At 40.2% G+C, this 14,638-nt stretch overlaps 1 protein-coding gene across 4 annotated transcripts in view; it reads right to left on the bottom strand.

Annotated features, from left to right (window-relative positions):
* Positions 1–2,115: 2,115 nt before the first annotated feature.
* The window catches only part of PCSK2 (proprotein convertase subtilisin/kexin type 2), a 103,555-nt gene continuing 91,032 nt past the window's right edge, over positions 2,116–14,638 (bottom strand). For 3 of the 4 annotated variants that reach the window (XM_075088295.1, XM_075088294.1, XM_075088297.1), the window contains 4 exons: positions 13,943–14,158; positions 12,594–12,694; positions 9,786–10,013; positions 2,116–5,517 (listed from right to left, as the gene is read on the bottom strand). In XM_075088295.1, coding sequence (XP_074944396.1) covers positions 5,031–5,517; positions 9,786–10,013; positions 12,594–12,694; positions 13,943–14,158 — 1,032 coding nt within the window. In that variant the 3' untranslated portion in view covers positions 2,116–5,030. Of the gene's footprint in view, positions 5,518–9,499; positions 9,602–9,785; positions 10,014–12,593; positions 12,695–13,942; positions 14,159–14,638 lie in introns of all 4 variants that reach the window. The other variant, XM_075088298.1, reaches the window with a different exon arrangement.

Genomic DNA, 14,638 nt, shown 5'->3' with positions numbered 1-14,638 from the left:
GTGTATGTGCAAATCCTGAGTGCTATTTACAGATTTGTGCATCATTTAGGCCTCAGCTTGACTTCAGGCATAAAAATAATCCCACTAAAGCAAGGTACAGACTGAAGTGCTTTACTAGGCTGGGCTCTACATGTGTCTTCGCCCATCCCAGTTCTCAAAGTTTTTGTTTCAGCTCTTGGTATTGTTATGCCTTTTTCTTCCTGGCTGATTATTCCTGTCAGCTGTGAAGGACAGGTCTAAATGTTACCTGAGCTCATGAGCCTGTGCTTCAGGACTACCTTCTCATATCACCCAACACTTTCCTTCAATGTGTTGGGATATTATTTTTTTTTTAATTAGTGGGTTTCAATGTGTTTGTAGCATCTACTCTGACTGTTATGGCTGGTAAAGTGGCACCTTCTTCTTTGAAACAGGGACAGGTGACCCACATAGTCACATTTTTATGCAGGATTTTTTTTTAATGCTGTTTTATTGAAATGCTGTGGGAGTCTATGCCAGACTTTTCTTGCTAACAGTAAATAACCACAGAGGAGGAATTTATCAATGTGTATGCAGGTTCCACTCCAGTGAGGGGGCAGCAGCTGCTCAGAATAACTGCTGGTAAAAGCAGGTTTTGACTACTGCAAGTGGAAAAAAGGGGGAGAACACCCCCACCCCCCCCAAAAGAAAACACCACCCCAAAAAAAAGCCTAACTGCTGCACTAGGAAGGCTGTTTAATAATTCTGGCAAAAAATGGTGTAACCAGATTCAGGCAGTACCTAGACAGAACCGAGGATTCACCCCCACCCATGTGATTTCACGGCAATACAGCTTAATGTTTGGAATACAGCAAACTTTAGTCAATGGCAAAGAGGCAAAACTTCAAGAGAGCCTTGTTTAGGTGGTTGTGTGAATAGCCACCACCCCCTTCATCTATTTTTGTGCTCCGGTAGTACCACTCTACACTGCTGACATAGAAATAGTTTTCTCATGTTTGTAAATGTGTTCAGCAGCTTGGCAGCATGTGTGTATATCATGCCTAAAGTGAGTTTATTGGCACCCATAATTGAAGCCATCACCTACTGTATTGCGTAGGCAGCAATTCCAAGGTGCAAGATGACCCAAGCTGGTGCTAAGCGGCACCACCATCAGCAGCTGTCAAGGAACATGACGAACTAAGCCCTAAATCCGGCTACAATCGTTGACCTGCCTTCTACAGACATGGTGATGACCCATAGACTACAGCTTACCCGCATCTTTCTGTAACTTTTCAGGAAAAATAGATAGCAAAACACTAGTATTTTATTGTCACCATGACAATGCTGAAAGGTATAGTACATGTCATGATGGGCTAGCCGCTGCTTTACATGCAGCCTCTCAACTGCAAATGCTCAGCAAAGTCTTTAACTGCTACTGCTAAGGCATAATCGTGAAATACAACCAGCTATTCAGCAGAGCCTGGGATAAGCCCTAGGTTACAACAGACAGATTCCCACCTAGTGGCAATCAGCCCTAGATCAGGAGGTTCCTGCCTTCCTCCACTGCTGCAGGCATGGTAAGAAATTATAGAATGACAGTACGCTGTGCCATGGGACCATGTGAACGAAAATGTACCCAATAGTGTGGGTGGGAAGCAGGCAGGAAGAGGCAATAGGGGTTTTATGGCTCAACAGGCTCCAAGCAGCAGAGGAAAAATACCAAACAAATAAAAACAACCTGTTGTAGTATTTCCTTGGACCCAGAGCTGTTTATGAACCGCAGTGTGAAAATGTCTCTCTCTGAGTGTCCCCTTCCCCAATGAGGGCAGCAGTTTGGCACCTGGATCACTGCATGCCTCTGCAGAGCTGCCCTTGGAGCCAGCAGGCTTTAACCATGTAAGTAATTCCCAAGGCTCTTCCTAGCCTGCCACCTTAGTCGTCTATGTCCCACCGTATCACAAAGTTAATATAAAACCTGTTAGTCTTCATCTGTTGCTATCAATTCTTTTGGAGGATCATGTTTATTTTCTCAGTATCCAGTGTACATGGGATACAAATTTCCTTACCAGTATAAAAAGCAGAGGTGTAGGACGTCATCCCACTTACTGCAGCATATTACCTCCCATGTACCTTCAGCCAGGCAATGATGATAGGACCTGCCAGTTTACAACAGCTCTTTATTTTACATATATTATAAAACATCATCACAGGGCTTTAGTTGAAGTGTTCACCTGTTTCAAGTCATAAGCTTCATTTTCCCCTTTATTATAAATACTAACAAATTAACTTTATTTTCCATCAGCAATACCATAAAAACTTAGTCTAACGGGACAGATTTTTTCAGTGATCCCGATGCAAAAATCGTGAAGAATTTGAAGTAGAGCTATATATTGTATATACACTTAGTTTTATATATCCTTATATCAAAACTCACCCTTTCTGTATCTCACCATCGTGAGCTGTCACTTAATAAATTATGTCAGCATTATGAAAATATGAACAACCATCTAGTTATTTTGCTGCTTTTTACTATATTTAATGATTGAACAGAGAACTGCAAAATTACATGAATGCAATGGAAAGTCATGTACATGGTCATTTAAGATTTCCACATGGACTTTTAGTATTCCAAAACTTTGTCCACATTTTAGAAGTGCTTCAGAAGCTTCCAGTTACCTCTTTCTTTGAACACATACACACAAAAAAGTAATGATGTGCGTATATGTATTATATGTTACATATCATATGTAATTCTATATATATAATCAAATATATGTAACATACTCTGAATATACATATTGTATACACAGAGAGAGAGAGATACCACAGATGTGTCATATGCATTTAGATATACAGGTATACGCATAAATATATATATATAATAAATTTTTCCCTCAGATATGTATATGCTGCTCTTTCTGCGAACTGGGTGCCTCCCATAGAAACCTGCTGGTGTCAGCGCAATGCATTCATTCCAAAGGCACAAGCAAACCTGTCCCTGACCCATTTAACTTCAGTGAGTTTTGGCTCATGCCTCATGCTTTGAAATGGACCCATCTTGTCCTTGAGCTAAGTTTTAAATCACCAAATTAAACACAGTTGGCACTTTAATGTATTTGAACAAATAACCAAGAACACTTCAAAAATAATAAAAAAAAAACAACGCATAGGGCCTGTTTCTTCTCCTGCCAACTCCTGTTTTATCCCAGTGTGACTCAATTGTCCAAAGGGACTGCTGCATGCAACAAGGACCCTGCAAGCAGTCTGCCAAGGCTGCTTGTCGTGGCTTTGGAGTGTAATTCACATACACTTTGAGTAAGTTGAGCTGTTTATTTGCATTTGGATTTGTAAAGGAAAGAACAGGCCATTTGTGGAAAGATAGATATTCACTAGGAATAACAGCATAGGTTGTACATTCTTAAGTGAAACGTGCACCATATAACCTTTGGGTTATGTTTTCAATTTGTTAGATAAGTATTTATTTACTGAATGCATTTCTACTACTATGCACCTAATTAACCACGACAATTCTTACTAAAACGTTTTTAGATTAATACTCTGCATTTTAAAAATACTTAATAAAATTCTGAAACTAGTCGCTGCTAAAAGGTAGATCTTGGATCCTGCAAAGATCCAAAGCACCTGCTTAAAATTAGAATTTGAGTAGGTCCACTGATAGCCTTTGCTGTAAGTGGGTGCCTAAATATTTGCACAACCGAGACCCTTTATTATTCAAAGGTCAAATTTGGGATCTCACACCTGAGAACATGTAGTGGCTACTACCATAAGTAATCCCCACCAAGGAGAAAGTTATGTCTTGCAGCAATAGCCAGAGCAGACTCCAAGGGCGAGAGCGACTGACTTTACTTATGTATGAAATGTGAGGGTGGGACTGACTCTTTAAACAGCAAATAGCAATGATTACCAACAAATCTTCCCAAAAGCTACATTTTATTTCCCAAGAAAGCCAACTTTGCATTACACATTAATAACTTAGGCATATTTTTCTCCATAAAAATAACAACTCTATTTTTAAAAATGAAATTTGAATAAAAAATTGCTTTGGGACTGAAACTGTGTACTTTAGATTTCTCCCACAGCAATTTACTAACAGCCAGGTTGTAAACCCCAGAAAACAGGGGTCTGTGGTTGGAAATGCTGACACAGCCTTGTCTTATGCTGGTACAGTACATCTTAGTATAGAGACAAACACGTGCACTTTTGCACACATACAGCTCATTCCCTATGTGCTTGTTCTGCTGTAAGATGGTGAATTGATTTAATTTGCCAAAATTTAAAAAAGAACAACCCAAACTGAAACTTGTGCTTCTAGAATGTCCTGACCCTGTGGTTTGCAAAGCACCTCCCCCTGTCACTGGGCTTAGGCATCACTTGGCTTCTTTATTGCATGCCTGTTGAACCATTCTGTGGCTGAAGTGTTAGCCTGTGTTTTGTGTAAGTGTATATATTAAAGAAAACACTCAAGAGAAGTGGATTTCTGCAAATTGGATTAGTAAATTTTCTTCACCTCTGGATTACTTATTTTTGTAGGGCCTAGTGCTACTTTGGTTGAACCCAATGGGGAAAGTCCCACTGAAGTCAATGTTGTGAAAGGAGCTGTTACATGTTCAAAGATCTCTCCAGCCAACCTCTTTGTGATTCCCTCTCTCACAGTAGTTTTTAAAAATGTGCCCGTTATCACCAACTGCCAATATTAAAATGCACTCTTTTTTTTTAAATACAAACAACATTTACCACAAAAATATGAAAGGAAAAGCCATCAACTTGTTTGCAGGTTATTACCTTTTTGTATGACACAAAAGAAAAATAATTTACAGTCACAAACTGTACACAGTATTTGGTAGGGGACAGTATTATTTGTGGTTTAGAGTAAAAAAGGGATTGCTTCAGTGGTAATTAAAATAATTATTGACAAGATATAAGACTTTAAAATCAAGTGTGATAATTAGACTACAGAGACGATCATTGTAATATGTCTAACAGCGGTTTGGATAGTAGAAAGGTGAGTAGAGGGATCTGGGGAAGGAAAGACACTGTCATGCAGAACAGCCCTAGTTCTTGCTCAGTATACTCTTCAGGCTTCTCTCCACTGCTTCATCTAATTCTTCTTCCAGCTCTTCCTTCTTGGACATGGCCAGTTTGGACTGATAATCTTTTACTATTTGGTCTATATATGGTGCGCTTTGAGTCCCGTGCAGCATCAGTGTCCACTCCTTCAGCACGCCCCGCTGTGGCAGACTGCTGACAAACCCAATCTCTAGAGCCCAGGTGCCTCGAGGGTCTTCTCCCCAAGTGTGTGTGGTCATGAAAGGCCATTTGTCAAAACCCACCTTGGAGTCATCATCCCTGGGACGCCGGCTCAGTAAAATGGACTTTGTTCCCATTGGCGAAGTCATGTTGATGTTGAGGTCTCCTCGCCTAGTGGAATTCACAGTTATAACTGCTTGGACGTGTTCAAGGTATCGGACAAAGTTTTCTTTCCCCTCACAAGCATCAGTTGTAAGTGTGAGGACCAGCTTGCCACTTGGTGGTATCTTTCTGCAATTCAAAAGATAATTAAGCAAATCAAATGGATATAGACAGCATGACATGGCTAATTCTAAAACTACTGGGTTTTGGTGCCTCACAGAAAAACCCATACTATTTTCCTTAGTAATACATTAAAAAGCAAGGAAATAATAGGTGCCATCCTAGCCAGGAAGAGAACATTCTCTTTTTAGAAAATTATATCAAAACCTTAATTTGAAAATACATTATGAAATGTACACCTGCACAAAGAGAAGGTATACAATTAAGAAGTACACACTGCTATTTAAGAACTACTAACATTTAATAGCTGCCTTTACTTATCACTACTATATTGGGTAATTGCATAATAATCTGAACATTTAGTAGAACCGTGAGTATTCATTCATGTCAGACAGTCACCTTAAAAGATAGCAGTGAATGGCTGTCTGGAGTCAGGGGAGCCAGTTGCACAGAATTTCAGTGCAGTCACGTTAAAGCCTACATCCTTGTTCTGACTTGGAAACCAGCACAAACATGGGATCCTAGTTTCAGATCATTTGAAAAATATTTTTCCATTAAAGTCGCTATCCCTGAAGTGCTCCTGTGCAGGAATGCACACACAGAGGAAAGAAGTTGCACTTGTTTACTGAATTGTCCAAGTGCTGCACCTTGAAGTCACAAGTTTCTTAGTGATTGTAAGTCAGTCCTTATGAAGGCAAACTCACAATTAACTGAAGGACATTAGTCCCGAGTATTACCAGAAAGCTAGACCTGCAGATGGAATACAGGCTCAATCCTGTGCAAGGTGCATCCAAGTCTTCCCAGCTCTCGCAGAGGAGGCCAGAGCCACAGCGACCTGTGTAGTCCTGCTCAGGATCTCGGTGCAGGTCCAAGGGCGCTGGTGCCTGGCCTGGGAGCAGTGCCCTGCCAGCAGCCCAGCGCCTGCTAAACCCCTCAGGGTCAGGATACCAGTTGCCTCCAAAACTGGCTGGCAAACTACACTAGAAGCGTAAACAAAAGTCTCTGCATCTTTCCCATCAGCAAGCTGTGAGCAGTGTGATACTTTCCTCTTTCTAAAAGAAATACTTGACAGCCAAGAATTACTGCAATCATTAAACAAGGGAGTAAGTCACAAAAGACTCCAGTTGGCTTGTCATTACCACTTCCAGTGGATTCTACATGACCTAGGTTTTGCATTAAAATAAGGAAGAGAGTCCTTTTTAAAGGGCACTGACCACCCTGTGGTAATGAATAGCTTCTTTTCAAAAGAAATTAGTACCAGCCTTTTCCATTTGGTAATGAAAAAGTGCATTCTTCAGAGACCAGTGAAAGTGTTTCATTTAAGCCTAGCTTCCAGGCTTGAAACCTATGTTGTTCTGAACCTTATGGATACCCTGGAGCAGAAGCTGGAATAACATAAATATTGTACAGCTAAAATAGTTGAATGTAAAATTATACTACCCTCAAGACATATTTTGTGTTCCAAAGCACAGAGAAATGTACTATACGCCAGCCAGGGGTGAAGGATCATAATCTCATAGTTGCCATATACCTGCAATTTCTTTGCATGGGAAGCACTGTCCTCAAAGCAATCTGAATTCATGTCTCACATCAATCTCACAGAGCAGACAAAGCTTTGTCAAACAGTGCTTCATTCCAGCAGTGGTGGTAAGTGCTTTCTATCTCCTCCAGTAAATGAGGGAGGACACCACAGTGTGAGTCTTTTCTATCAACACCAAAACCCATAATAACACCATAACCCAAAATAACAGCAGTATTACCACTCCACCGGCTTTGCAGACAGCCTGCCAGCTGCAGACAGCTTTTCTTTCCACCTTCATAAATGCTGAAGTGCAAAAGTTCTCAGCTCTCTAAAACACGTGATAAAACAGCTTGCTCTGTCTCCTCCTTTCCTATTAATTAGGCTCCAATACTCTCTGCTTTGCTAGATCAATTACTATAGTCCAGGTGAATTTCCCCAAAGACACAAAAAGAACCAGGGGTGGTGGAAAAAGCCTGACACGAGCAGAACAGGAGAGGGGTTTTCCACACCCTCACAGTGTACCGCTGCCCAATTGAGAGAGAGATATATATAGATATATATAACATAAAAAATATATTCACTTTTGCATGAAGTGTAGTACCCCTTAAAGGTGAGCAGGGGGAGCTAATTGCTCTCTAGAAGCATACTTTCCTGCTCCTGTTCCTCAGCTAATGGACTATGACTGTCCTAAATCACCTTTGTATCTCTCTGGACCAGCCAGGCTCAGACTTGTCCATTTCTTTCTTTTTGCTGACCCAACAAAAATCCCTCTTCAGGCACAGTTCCTGTTGCTAAGAAGTGTTTCTACGTGCAGCAGAGAAATGCTACACTTTGAAAGCAATCCGTATTTAGTACCCTGTATATTATAGCCTGTCAATTCTTTCCTGGCCTGTTCCTGCTAATTGACAATGCTCCTATGGTACACACTTCTGTATCAGCTACTCAGCTATATAAATATATATTGAATATGTATTTTATATCTACACATATCTATATCTAGATAAACATATATAATATATAGAAAATGTTGCTCCAGCAAGGCCAAACTGGAAAAATAACCCAATTATCCCTGCAGAAGTGCAGTGTGGTTTTCATTTCCAAGGCACCTCTTGAGAAGCTGGGACTTCACTAGTTTTATTTACAGTATAATTCAAAAAATGGAGATGTTGCAGGTTATGATTCTTATTATCTCCTGTCAATGTTTCATTTGGGTACATAAATATTACAGCAGTACTATTAACATACAGATGTTTCAGGTAATTACAGTGGGACACCCATACAGACTGCACACTGAGACTCACTGCAGTAGAGCTAGGAAGCTGAGGCCATGACTGACTTGGTTTAAATAACTGGCTGCTGTTATATGCTTTAAAAAATCTCTTCTTTACAAATCTGTGTGCTCTAAGCACAAAGCCTGTTCTGGATGCTGTTCTCAATAAAAGACCCCAATACAAAGCAATGTATGTCTCAACTCTGGAGCCTGTTGGGCAACCACAACAGCTATAGAGGAGCTTTACTGCAGTTCCAGATCCCTGGGGGCTGGAGGAAACACACCATCACTGCTGCTTTTCTATCTGATCACCACCAGAAACAGGACAGAAAAACAAAGGCAGAAGGAGACAGTACTACTGCATAGCACTTGCCCGACTCTGGCTCAGTCTGTTCCCAGAATACCTCTACCACATTGTCTAATGCATGGAGCCAAGCCTACAGAAAGAAATTTTCTCTAGGATCTCTAGGATGATCCACATTTCAATAAGTGGGGCTGCACTAAGATAAATGAGATGATTTGTCTGCCTTTAAATTATAAACAAACTAGAGATAGCTCAAAATTAGCTTCAGCACACTCTGGTTGGTTTCCTACCTGTGACCACATGTAGGCCAGATAAATTAAAACTCAGATTTCAGCTGTAGAACCTTGGATCCAGCAAATGCAAACCTGGAGGCTGGGAACAAACTTAAGTTTTGCCTGGCTGAGCTATGTGCCAGGGTGGCATATTGGTTTGCTTTCTTTTTCCAATAGAATAATGATTCAAAAAGGCACTGAAGTAAAATTTCAAATGGTATAGACATAAATTGGCCATTATTAGATTAGTATTTCAAATAATTGAATTGAACTATAGCCGTTGCAGTCAACTAGTATAAATTAATTCACTTGTTGACTCATTCACTTTAGCACAGGAAGGTAAATCAGAAAATAATTTGACTGCCTAGCCTGCAATTAGAGATTTGAACATAAACCAAACACAATTAAATGCTGTAGCATTCAAACTGAATCACTGGTACCTGTAGATGATTGTTTCAGTCTTCTGGAGATAAAACTGTCTGCTGGAATACATCACACAGAGATATGACCTAGCTGACCAGATATTTCATGTGCCAGCAGTTCATGTAATTTACAGTGCCAGCCTCCTAGATTTTCACTTTTGCAGAGGCTCTTTATTCACGGAAACATTGGCACAAACATACCTGTAAGTACTCAGGAGAAATGGATGTTGCTATTAACACTGCTGGCACTAGCAATGATGACACAGATGAGTTGTAGAATGAATTCCTCCAGCCAACCAGGAACTGAAAGATCATGTAGTTTATTTTATCAACTTATTGAAATAGTTGGAATGCTACTGGTAATGTTAGACTTTCCTAGAAAAAATTTTCATTACATTTCTTTGACTATCTATGTCTTTGTCAATGTATTTGCATACTTGTGATCTCCTACAAGAAGCCAAACCCATATACTAGATTATTCACTTACTCAGGTTCCTGTATTGACCCTCCAACACAATGGAATCTCTCAGGAACAGTCTTCCAGTCTTTTGCCATCTTAACCATTGCTCCTGCATCTAGGACACCATAGCCAAACAAATGGTTGAATTCCAGGCCAACGCCATTTCTACGCCATTGATGGACCTCATCGTGAAGCTGGTTCCTCTTGGAGGTGAGCACTGTCAGATGCTGCATGTCTCTCCATGTCAGATCCAAGCTGTGGAACAGCAACATGGAAAACAAACAGTACAGTATTTCCAAGCAGATATTGAAGAAAGACAATGTGTTTAAGTAAGCCTTTTGGTAAAATTTGCTTCTATGAATCACACAGAAATTGTATCTATACACATATCAATAACAAAGCTTCTGCTGATTTCAGTGGGAAGAATAGGTTTTAATTGTATAGTACTTCCCCAAAATATATTCCCCAAAATTGCAAAATCATTTCTGATTGTTTCTCTCTTCTTGGAAACAACAACTTTTACCTACACATTATAGATCCTGCATGCATTTTTTAAGCAAATAAAATGAATAGGGTATTATACCAGATCCTGAAAGGAATACAAAAAGAAAAGGATGACGACAGAATTTTGCTTAGCCTTCCTCTTAATTGTTGACCTCTTTTCCTAGCCTGCTCCTCCCATGGACCTTCCAAGATTCACCCAGGGAAGCCCCAGTCTGATGAAGCCGATGACCCACAACAATCAAGGTGTTAGGAATTTCAGTATTCTGTGAATATGGGTGTATGGACTGTGGGTGGCTGTAGCTTTGCATTATAAGGTATGGTAGAGGTTTGTCACCTGTGATACATTAGCACAGATGGATACAGTAAAATAACATTTGTCTAGATTCAATGATCATTTTTCATCATCAGCTCTTGTCTTCCTAGATTTGCAGCGATTATGATGACAGGAAGGGCACTTAAGTTATTATTCTGGAAGCTTTAGAACTGACATTCTAATTCTACCTAACTACAGCTATTCTAGTTGTTTTATGATTAATTCTTTCAACATTACAATATGTCTGATTCAAACCATCAACCAAAAAGGATCCCCTTTTCAGCTTTCTGTGCCCCAAGTAATAAGCATGTGTGCACGCTGAGTGTACACCAGAATGGCCAATTACTGTCATTTTTCCAAGGTGACACAAGATAGCTGAAAAACTGATATCACTTGCATCAATTCTTATTGAAACATTTCAAGAGCTGCTACATATCTCAAAACTGTACTTCCCATTTCACATATTGGTCTGATTTTAGAGACATGACAGACTTATACTGTATATGAGCTGAGAGACATATGACAGGCAGCATTCAACTGCATGGAGAGTTGTTAGGCGTTCCTGTGAAGGCTACTGTAACTCATCCAGAGTAGTTCTGCACACTAAAATGGAGGTTTAATAGAGCCAGCCTGGAAGGAGACAGGAGACACTGACAGTTCTCTTTATCTTCCATTCCCTGACCTTCTCAGCAAAAGCTAGAAACCCAATTGCAAACCAGGTGTATTAGTCTAATTTCTACTCATGATAGTTTGGCAAGAGTAATTCCAGTCTTCATGGATAGCCCAAATGAAGAGGAATGGTAATTATTACTGAAATACTAAGGCTGTAGTCCAGGTTAAACATGCAGTGGTCAAAAAAATAATTAAACCTTTATATCTTTACGGCCGGATTTATTTATTACAGTGTGGCTGTCCCACTGAATGAATTTGATAGTAGAAAGATTGATCACCCAAACACTTGGCACGTGTGTTTTACGTGTATAAAACCTGAAAAATGACACTTGACCCAAGTCATGCTCTGAGCACAACAATCATTGCTCTGCTAATGATAGAAACTTTGTCTCCTCTGCCAAATCTTCATTCTTCTGCATACCATTGAAGAAAATCATATACATAGTGCTCACTTCATGCCATGGTTATAGCAACTGAAGCTACATACCTGAGCAAATGTCTCACTTCATAAAATAATTTAACACAAAGTAAAAAGATGGTATAGGTTATCGAAAGGAAAGCTTCTCCTAATCATTAGAGAAGAAGATAATGAAGCAAGAGATACAAGAGCTCTCCAATGTCACGAATAGCATGGAGATGGTAAATAGACAATGGATATTTATTCTTTCACATAACAGAGCAATTACATAGCAGAGAAACAAATTACCAGCAATAGGTTAAGAAAAAACAAAGGAAACATTCCTCACTACCGCCAAAAACTGTTATTACTGGGGAGCTGATTGCCACTGGATGATACAGATGCCAAATACAGACAAGTTGAGAGTTAGAAAAATTCACAAAAGATAAATCTGCCTGTGGCTATTAAAGACGATAGACTGACTGCTCTCTCTCTAAACCACTGATCGCCAAAGCTGTTGTTAAAAGATTGCTCTTAATCTCTGCTTGTCGTACAATGACATACTGTCATTGCAGACAGTATGTGGCACAAGATTAACTCCTGTACGATACTATAGGTTTTTGTGTATGTTTTTGTAGGCTGAGCATTTCCCACTGGATAAGTGGGTAAATTAAATAATCCAAACAGTAATGGGGAAGAGAAACCCTTGGAAGCAGTGGATGGTGAGGACAACAGAGAGTGAGTCAGCCAAAATATATCTGTTACATGGCTTTGGCAAGACTGTCACTCCATCTTAAGTTACCAAGCTTGTCACTACTGTAGCAGGCAGCTTGTTAGCTGCTCGTTCTAGCCCCATGCCACAGACAGCCAACTTCTATGATGAACAACGTTAAACAAACTACAGGCCTTCTCCTCTCTAGAGCTCACAAGGAATTTCTCAACAGCATACTTAGCCTCCAGGGCCAAGGCGAACACTCCAGCTGCTTCAGGGGCAGCTGCAGACGTTCCTGAGTGACGCAGGGTGCAGTTGCCATATAAATCCGTTGTAGCCTGCAATGATATTAGACATAATTAATGAAACTAGCTTACAGACTCAGAAAATTACAGAAAGCAGAGTTTGTGTCCTTGCTCTTTAGAGTACTTGTGTGTTTGTTCCTAGGATCTGTTTTCTTCTTTAGAATAGTGTATCAATTTAAAAACACAGTGAGACATAGTTATAGAATGTGTGAACGCAAGAATAAATTATCACGTAGGAAAACAGTGTTCATTACCACTTAGAGGGCATAAACTCATATGGATGTCATTTATTTCCTACAAACACAGACTAACCAAAGGCCTTGAATTCCCTTGTGGTTATCATAAGGATTTGAAACTAGAATTATTAGTGGTATTGAGCCCTCCAACGTTTGTGCAACTCCAGAACCAACAGCTGTACCAGGCTGCTATCTTCTGTGCAGATTAGTTACTAGAAGAGACCAGAAGGAAACGTTAAAAGTACATTTTATGGTGATAATTACAGAGGTGCCACAGATCATCTTGGCTGATATCAGCAGAGAGCTGATATCAAGACAGAAAGCAGTATTTTTCCATCTGCTACTACACAGGGGCATTTAGGATGCTACAATGTGAATTTGGGTTTGACACAGGGCCAAGGAAAATGTATAGAGGCTTCTTGCAAAGACTGACCTTGAGTTATTACACCTGAATTTTCCACTCTGTTAATTAGACTATGTCCTGGCTAGTCTGAAGGTGCTGAAGAGCAGCGATCAGTACAGGAGAAGAGAATCCCAGTTACACATGAACAGAAATTGCATATTTTCCAGTTGTAGGTACGGCCCCGTAGGGAACTTGAGTATGATGCTCCGCATTGCTCAGTATGAGACTGAGGGTGATCTGAACCATCACATTTCCTCTGTAGGTGACTGAACGTCTTTCTGCTCTGTGCAGCTTCTAGTATAGCAGAAGTCTGGTTCGTGACTGCTCTGCCAGTACAAGCAAGTATGATCTAAGATGTTGATGCTTTTCATTTAGATTTTTACAGATTGCAACTGAACTACTAAATCTGGTTTCTGATAAAAGAAAACACCAACTATATAAGCTCTAAGAGATGGAAGATCATTGCTTTTCTCAATATTAATCCCACATCTCGGCTGACAGTTTTGGCACGATCATGTATTGCAGATGAGAAAATATCCATCTCAACAAAGGACCATCTGCTGCTCCAAAGCAGACAGAGTCATTATAGGTTGTGGGACCGCACAGAGACAGAAGCAACAGGACAACAGTATCTGGACTCACCACGCCAGCCTCTGGATTTCTCTTCCTCCCATTACTAAAGGTGGAGGCTAAGGTTGAAGAGCAGCTTTCATCATACAAAGCTGTCCGTCCATCGTTTATAGCAGAATTGATGGAGATTGTCCACATGCTTGATGCATAACCATCGCAGTTACAGTCATCATAACTGCCCCCATCTCCAGAGGCCCAGACATAGATGCTTCCTTTGCCACCTCGGCCCTGTGAAACAGGAAAATTGACCCTCTTGGGTTAAATTGCAAATAGGAGATTGCACCTACTTTAAACTGCACACCTAATTGTCAAGTTAGGCATCTATAAAGGAGAAAACTGGTTCAAACAAAATAGAAATCAAACTTAAGCTGAAATAATGTGACTTCTGCACGTTATTAAATCTAGTTCATTGGCAGCCACAGCCAGTTCTGCAACCTTATGTACACAGAGCTCTTCCACTTATCTCCTGTTTTGCTTGACACCCTGAAGGCTCCTGGTGCCAGATGCTACGATATTTTATGGATTCATTACTGTTTATGTCAAGGTCTAAGTGCTTTGAGAAAAGCGTCCTTTTAAAAGGGATATAGGCTATCTCACACACTGGGTTTGTAAGATCCAATTAGGTTCAGACAATGGCTAAAAAACTGTAAAACTGCCTCTCAATAGATTTTTCTCCAAAGGTATCACTGACTCAGAGCTATTTTTTGT

This window comes from Phalacrocorax aristotelis, chromosome 3 (genome assembly GCF_949628215.1).
Source record: "Phalacrocorax aristotelis chromosome 3, bGulAri2.1, whole genome shotgun sequence".
NCBI classification, from domain to species: Eukaryota; Metazoa; Chordata; class Aves; order Suliformes; family Phalacrocoracidae; genus Phalacrocorax; species Phalacrocorax aristotelis.
The sequence above is the reverse complement of the archived record's forward strand: the minus strand, read 5'-3'. Positions and strand labels throughout refer to the sequence as shown.